Consider the following 6,908-nt stretch of genomic DNA (forward strand, 5'->3'; position numbering starts at 1 on the left):
TTGTTGTTGCGCCCGCGGCTGGGGCTGGGGCTGGGGCCTAGCGAATGTGTGTGGGGAAGGAACGGTGAGTTGTGACTGTACGGCACGACGTGAGGGCTGTGTGCGCACAAGCGCACTCGGTGCGTGGACGTGCTCTCGTGGCAGCATGATGGTGTGTGAGCATTGAAGCACATGGGAGTATGTGCGCTGTAATTACTGTGCATGTGTACTTGTGTATGTTTGTGTTTGATGCACACAAGTGCACCAGCGTCGACGGAACGGAGGCATGAGTGAACTTCACACCACTCACGAATTGTTACCCAACAGCAAAACAAGTGCACAAAGAACTGTCAACGCAGACAAATCGTTTTCTAGGATGTGACGTACCGGTCTTGAAGAGTTTTCGTGCCCGATTGCAGCTTGCCTTTTGATGACGTCATAAGTATGCGCAATCAATTCAGGGGAAGGCATGAGTGTGTGTGTGTGTGTGTGTGTGTGTGTGTGTGTGTGTGTGTGTGTGTGTGGTTTCTTTTGTTTTTTTGTTTGCAAACAAACAACAGTCTTCGCGTTGTATTTCTGTCATCAATCATGAAATCGCAAAGACAATCCAGCGTGAGGTGTGACATGACGTCACATGGGAATTTAGAGTTTACAGACCTTGCTCCCGCTGCTGCTGCTTCTGATGAGACGAAGACATTGCGGCCATGAGCTGGCCCACCGCACTGACACCGAACGCCCGTGAGGAAAAGCTTGGTTGATGGTTCAGCAGCGGCTGCTGTGGGAGTGCTTGCGACGCTGTTGCCGCCATAGATGGCTGTAATTGTTGAGTGAGCGTCGCTTCCTCCTTTGGCTGCTGCTCTGGCTGGTGGGTCTCTTGCGAGCGTATGTGCTGATGCGCGCGGTCCTGTATCTTGCTGCTGCTGTGTGGCCTGACATCGCTAGCACCATCACTCAGCCTCTTCTCCTTCCTGCGTTGCTTGTGCTGATGGCGATGCGTGTGTTTACTCAGCTTGCTCTCGTGCTCTGTGCCCGTGGATGGTGATGGCGAGAAGGAAGAAGAGGAGGACGAGGGTGCTCGTGGTGCCTCAGGCGACTGTTTTGACGGCGGTGCGCTTGTCGACGTGGCGGGTGCCTTGAGCTGTGATGCGCGGCGGCTTCCTTGTGGTGTTGTTGGCACACCTGCTCTGGCGTGGTCATGGTGCGTGGGCGTACCATCAGTTCCTGTGCCGCCAATTTTGTCGTCAGCAATGCCAGTGGTGACAGTGGTACCAGTGGTGCCAACTGCGGTGGCGGTACGGGTGGTGACAGCGACAGCTGTGCTGCGTTTGCGCGGGCTGGTGGAAGGCTGATCAGAGTGGCGCTGGGGTGCTTGCAGCGACAATTGGCCCCGATCATTGCTGGCGCGGCGAGGGCTGCCACTGCCACTTCTGTTTTCGCTATTGTTATTGTTGTTGTTGTCACTGTTGTTGTTGTTGTTGTTGTTAGTGTTGTTGTTGTTGTCGCCGTCGTCGCTGGCACTGTCATTGCCCCCGCCAGTGCCCTGGTGCGTGTGGTACTTGCGCGGCATGTGTGTTTCAGTGCTCTTTTTCAAGACCTGGTCGGGTGGCTCTCGTTCTTCCGCAACCGCTGCACACATGTAGGAGCGTGTGCCCGTGCGTATGAGAGTATGTGCATAAAGGCGTGTGTTTGTGTGCGTGTGTGTGAGAGTGCAACAGTGTGCGTGTGTGTGTGTGTGTATAAGAGAACGTGTTTGTGTTTGTGTTTGTGCGTGTGTGTGTGTGTGTGTGCGTGTTTGTGTTTGTGTGTGTGTGTATGTGTGTGCGTGCGCGTGTGTGTGTGTGTGTGCATTTTCTCATGCGCGTATGCGAACACACTGATGAGGACTGGACAGGGTGTGTGGCATAAAAGGCGTAGGCAGTCGTCACGCACGCCCACCTTACCCACACGCGCACACCCACCTGACACACACACACACACACACACAACCGGCAATGAACGCACTGACGCCAACTAAAATGCCAACGTATGCAACAGGACACCATTGGAACATCGCATGGGCGAATCACTCAGATGGTGAACGCACCCTTGGGTATCGGCTGCTTGGCGTCTGCGCGCTGCATTTTCTTCTTGCACGTTGTGTCCTCTGCCAAAGGCATGGTTGTGGGGTCGCGGAAGTGCACTGCTTTTGCATGTGTGTGTGTGTGTGGGGGGGGGGGGGTAGTGTGGTGGAACGCAGCGCAAGTCGCAGAAGATGGTGAGTCTAAAATGATGGCAGGTGTGTGCTCAAGTGCTGTGGTCATGTCATGCTGAACACGCTCCGATCCGAGCATGGAAACAGCACTCAGCATTGGTGTTGACCCCATTAATTTGAAGGCGCCTCTCACACGCAGACACACACACACATGCACACACGCACAAACGCGCACACCTGCACACTCATACATAAGTACATGCGCACTCGTACATAAGAACATACACTTATTCACACACATCACACACACACACACGTACGAGGAGCTGTTGGTTTCGCTGATGTGAGAAAAGATGGTGGTCTGTTCTCGGTATGCGTGGGTGCATGCGCGTGAAGTCCCCCTTTGAATGAGGTGGCACAGCGCACATATGCAATGCAAGCGGCCCCTAAGAACGGCAGTGCAAAGAACACAGACAGAAGAGACCACAGTGGTCGGGTGGAGTGTGTTCGTGTTTTGCTTGTTGGTGGTTGGTGTGTTGGGTGGGGGGTGCGAGCGCTGATGGGTTGGTTGTCTAGCGATGATGACGACGTTCAGCAGAGCGTATCCATGCAGCGCTGATGTGTGTGTGCTGTGCTGTGCTGAGCTGTGTTGGGTGCTGAAGGAATGGGGTTGTTTTCTTTTCACCAATGCTGATGTGAGTTGGGTTGAGAGCGTGCAACGCTAACTTTCTGCTGCTTTGTGAGCTTCTTTGTGCTGCTGTTGTGACAACTGCTGATGAGCCAGTTGTGTTGTCTGCCTCGGTTGCTGCTTCTTCCGTTCCTCCTTTATTCTCATCAGCATTATTTTGATGAAAGCCTGCGCGCTCGTGTAAGTGTCAACGACAGGGACGATGGCACTTCGGCCTTTGTTTCTGCCGTGCTGTGCCCTGGACTGCTCAGCGCTCTGCGAGCGCTGTTCGGTCTGAATCGGGTCCAACCGTCGCCGCGTCGCGCGCCCGTGCCTGCGAAATGCTTAACTTCTCCCCCCTCACAGCCAGGGACAAATCTGAAGACAGTGGATGCACGCATGCATGCAAGCATGCAAGGTTGCTCCACACCACACGATAAAAAAAAACCAAAACCCCAAAAATCTCAAAAGGCTTCTTGAGACGCAATGGTCTTTTTTGCATTCGGGAAGAGCACTTCCAAACCTTGGCCCCGAACGCAAGCGCAAGCGCATTCTTCGTCACCACGCGAGACGTGTTGGCGTTCCTGTGTTGTCAGATGACGGGACGAGCTTGGTTTTTGTTGTGTGTGTGTGTGTGTTGTGTGTTGTGCGTGTGTTGTGTGTGTGTGTGTGTGTGTGTGTGTGTGTGTGTGTGTGTGTGTGTGTGTGTGGTGTGTGTGTTGTGTTGTGTGTGTGTGTGTGTTGTGTGTGTTGTGTGTGTGTGTGTGTGTTCGGTGTGTTCATGTGGAGGTTGCGTGTCATCTCAGCATCTCATGTGTGTGTGTGCTTGTCTTTTGCCCAGGCCGTGTTACGTAGTCGCTGTTTCGCTCATCAAAACCCACGCGCTGTTCCTTGCAAATGATTGCATTGTTATGAATACGCGGATGAGAAGGCAGAGAAAACGAAAACAGGTGGGCCACGACAACAGTTTCAAGCACCAAGCAAGCAAGGGTGGCGTCCTGATTTGATTGTGTACACAAGATGAGTCAGGGTGAGAGGGAGAATGCAACACAGCGAAATCATAGCTGTCCAAACAAAAGAAAAAGCAAACAAGAAGCGCAAACCCGCATGTCTGTATGCACTGCACAACTCAAGACACACACACACACGCACACTGACAAGAACTACCCACACATACACACACGCACATACACACACACACGCGCGCGCGCGCCCACACGGCAAACACAGCACACCATGGCCAGAGCTACACGTTTGTGGAGGACATGGCGTCAAAATCAAGCCCGCGGCTCAGCTGGTTGATGGGGCTGGCAAGCGGGTCATCCTCTTCAATGCGAAACCCTTTGCGCACCGCACGGTATGGCGTGCGTGGGTTCAGCTCAAAAGGCTCATCCTGGCCCAGCATTGCGGCGTCATCCCTGTCGCCATCACGGGCACCGGTGTTTATGCTGTTGCTGCTGCTGATGGTGTGGCCAGAGACGTCGGCACTCGTCTTCTTGCTACCGCCAACGCTGCTGTTGCTGTTGTTGGGGTCACCCGAGCCACCTTCGGTCTGTGGCAATTTGTCAAACACACGAACATGCATGCAGGGGTTGGTGAGAAAGCGCTGTGCACAAGAGGGCAGGCAGCGGCGTGTGAATGGCGACACACACACACACACACACACACACACACACACACACACACAAACAACGACACACACACTCAACGACACAACACACACACACACGCACACACACACATGCACCTCATTCATACCTGAAGATGGTGCCTCCTGCCCTTCTTCTGCTGGTGTTGTGGTTGCTGGTGTTGCTGTTGTCTTGCTGCTGTTGCTGGGTCTGCCTTTCTGCTTGGCCGCTGGTGACGCGGTTGTTGATGGTGGTGATGGTGATGGGCACGACCTGCACGTGAGGGCGACTGACGCGACGACGTCGACGATGCCGCTGATGACACAGATGAGCCCGGGGCAGGCACCGTGCCCAGCAGGCCTGATTTGGCTGGCGACCCTGTTGCTGAGGATCGACCACCACCACTACCAGTGTGCTTCGCCCCGCTGCGCTGTTGTGCAGCAGTTCCAGTTGCGGTTGCTGGTGCCGGTGCGGTGGCAGGGCCACCCTTAACGGTTGTGGCGTGAGAAGACAGCGCACCGGCTTGCAGGGAGCGACTGCGGCTACCACTGCCAGCAACACTGCCGCTGCTGCTGGCGCTGTTGTTCATGCTTGCATGCAACCGCGCATGCTCCTCCGCCGTCACAAACATGGTGCCACCCGTGTGGCTTCGGCGGGACAGAAAACGGTCGGCGTCATCCACCACAGGCGGCTGTTCATGGTGGCGGTGATGGTGGTGGTGGTGCTGCTGCTGCTGGTGGCGGTGTTGTTGGTGTTGGTGCTGATGGTGTTGATGCTGTCGCTGGTGGTGGCGTTGGCGGTCAGCAGAAATGCTCTTGCCACCACCGCTACCACGGCTGTGGCTGCGGTCGTTGCTGCCGCGGCTTGACGTGCTCGGGCGCTTGAACAGTCGCCCGCCGTCCGTGTCAAACACATACCCTTCCCGCAGCAAGCGCGGCTGCTGCTCATCACTGTCCACGCGTGTAAACGCCGACGATGACGATGACGATGCTGTTGCGGATGCCTGCGACGAGGACACGTCGTCCTTGCCTGGCGGTGCACGAGTGCCATGGACTGCCGCTGTGGAGGTGGGTGCCGATGCCAGGCGTGACCCACTGCCACTGCCACTGCCACTGCCACTGCCACTGCCACTGCTAAGCATGCGGGGTGCGAGCGTGGGCGATGACTTGGAAGGAGGCATCTTACCTGCCTCGCCAGAAATGTGACGGTGCTGATGGTGGTGCTGGTGGTGCTGCTGCTGCTTCATGCCTCCACTGTGCACGTGCTGCTGTCCTGCTGGTGCTGTTGCTGGTGCTGTTGGCGGCATTGACGATGACAACGACGAACCGGCAGTGACACCAGTGTCGCCGGCGGTGGTGGATCCGCCCTGCTGCCGCGCAACACGGAGCTCCTGCTGCAGGTGGGAGTTGGCTGTGATGAGCGCATCGTTCATCTTGCGCTGCTGCAACAGTTCACGCTGAAGTGCATACAGGTCGTCCTCCAAGTCCCGCACCCGCTGCTCCGACCGCAGCAGGCGCGTGCGCAATTCGCTCGCAGACAGACGCGCAACCACCGCTTCACTCGCCGTTGCACTCCTGCCTGGTACGGCTTCAAGGACATCGTCGCCACAAACGCCATCACCGCCAGTCGTGCCGCCTGGCAGTGCCCCACTGTCAGAGTATGCAGTTGTGGTGGCCGTGGCCGCACCACCCAAGTCCACCTCCACGCGTTCTGAAAGCGGAATGGCCTGGCCAGGCTCGGACTTGCTGTGCTCGACGCCGGACACCGCAGCCGATGTGGCCGATGGCAGCCTGGGCCTGCCTGCACGGTGCCGGATGTTTCCGCCAGTGGTGATTGCGTCATCCCCCGCACCGGCAGCACTCGCCGCTTCGCTGTCCGGTGCACTGCGCGCGGAGCCGTGGAATGATTGCGACGACACGCGCCGAGCAAACCGCCCACCGCCACCACTCATGTTGGATGCTGTGCTGCCTGCACCATGTCCTGTCGAGTGCTGGCTGCCACCGCTGTGCATGGACGAGGTGGAAGCGTGCATGGAGCCAGATCGCTGGCGCGGATACCGTCCACTTCCACCTCCACCACCACCGACATTCCCGCTGCTGCTGCTGTTGTTGTTGTTGCTGAAGGAGCCGCCAGCACTGCTGCCACCGCCCACCGTGACCACCGACGCCGAGCGACCAGACCGTGGCGTGTGGTCGAGCACACGCAGCGCCTGCTGGTGGGAGTAGCCCTGCATGCCCTGCACGCTGTGGTCGGAGGTGTTGCGACGGAAGAGCGAGTGCAGAGACGTGGCGCGGCCTTTGTCCATGGACCGGCGGCGCGAGCTGCTTGACCGCCGCTGTTGTCATGGTGGTGGCGGTGATATGTGTGTGTGTGTGTGTTTGTGTGTGTGTGTGTGTGTGTGTGTGTGTGTGTGTGTGTGTGTGTGTGTGTGTGTGTAGTAGTG

At 57.0% G+C, this 6,908-nt stretch overlaps 3 protein-coding genes across 3 annotated transcripts in view; 1 reads left to right on the plus strand and 2 right to left on the minus strand.

The window, feature by feature from the left end:
* Positions 1-212, minus strand: part of PTSG_13051 (uncharacterized protein) — a 4,918-nt gene extending 4,706 nt beyond the window's left edge. The window contains exon 1 of the mRNA XM_004988781.1: positions 1-212. This exon is cut by the window's left edge and continues 954 nt beyond it. Within this exon, the coding sequence (XP_004988838.1) occupies positions 1-147 (147 nt within the window). The 5' untranslated portion in view covers positions 148-212.
* Positions 213-686: 474 nt separating this feature from the next.
* On the plus strand, positions 687-2,305 carry PTSG_13052 (uncharacterized protein). The gene is made up of 3 exons (XM_004988782.1): positions 687-844; positions 989-1,615; positions 2,014-2,305. The coding sequence occupies exons 2-3, from the start codon at positions 1,175-1,177 to the stop codon at positions 2,287-2,289; spliced, it is 717 nt and encodes a 238-aa protein (XP_004988839.1). The 5' UTR covers positions 687-844; positions 989-1,174; the 3' UTR covers positions 2,290-2,305.
* A 1,350-nt stretch (positions 2,306-3,655) lies between these two features.
* Positions 3,656-6,908, minus strand: part of PTSG_10459 (uncharacterized protein) — an 11,256-nt gene continuing 8,003 nt past the window's right edge. Inside the window, exons 16-17 of the mRNA XM_004988783.1 lie at positions 4,596-6,800; positions 3,656-4,389 (exon numbers count right to left, since the gene is read on the minus strand). Coding sequence (XP_004988840.1) covers positions 4,084-4,389; positions 4,596-6,800 — 2,511 coding nt within the window. The 3' untranslated portion in view covers positions 3,656-4,083. The remainder of the gene's footprint in view (positions 4,390-4,595; positions 6,801-6,908) is intronic.

Source organism: Salpingoeca rosetta (genome assembly GCF_000188695.1).
Source record: "Salpingoeca rosetta unplaced genomic scaffold supercont1.33, whole genome shotgun sequence".
NCBI classification, from domain to species: domain Eukaryota; class Choanoflagellata; order Craspedida; family Salpingoecidae; genus Salpingoeca; species Salpingoeca rosetta.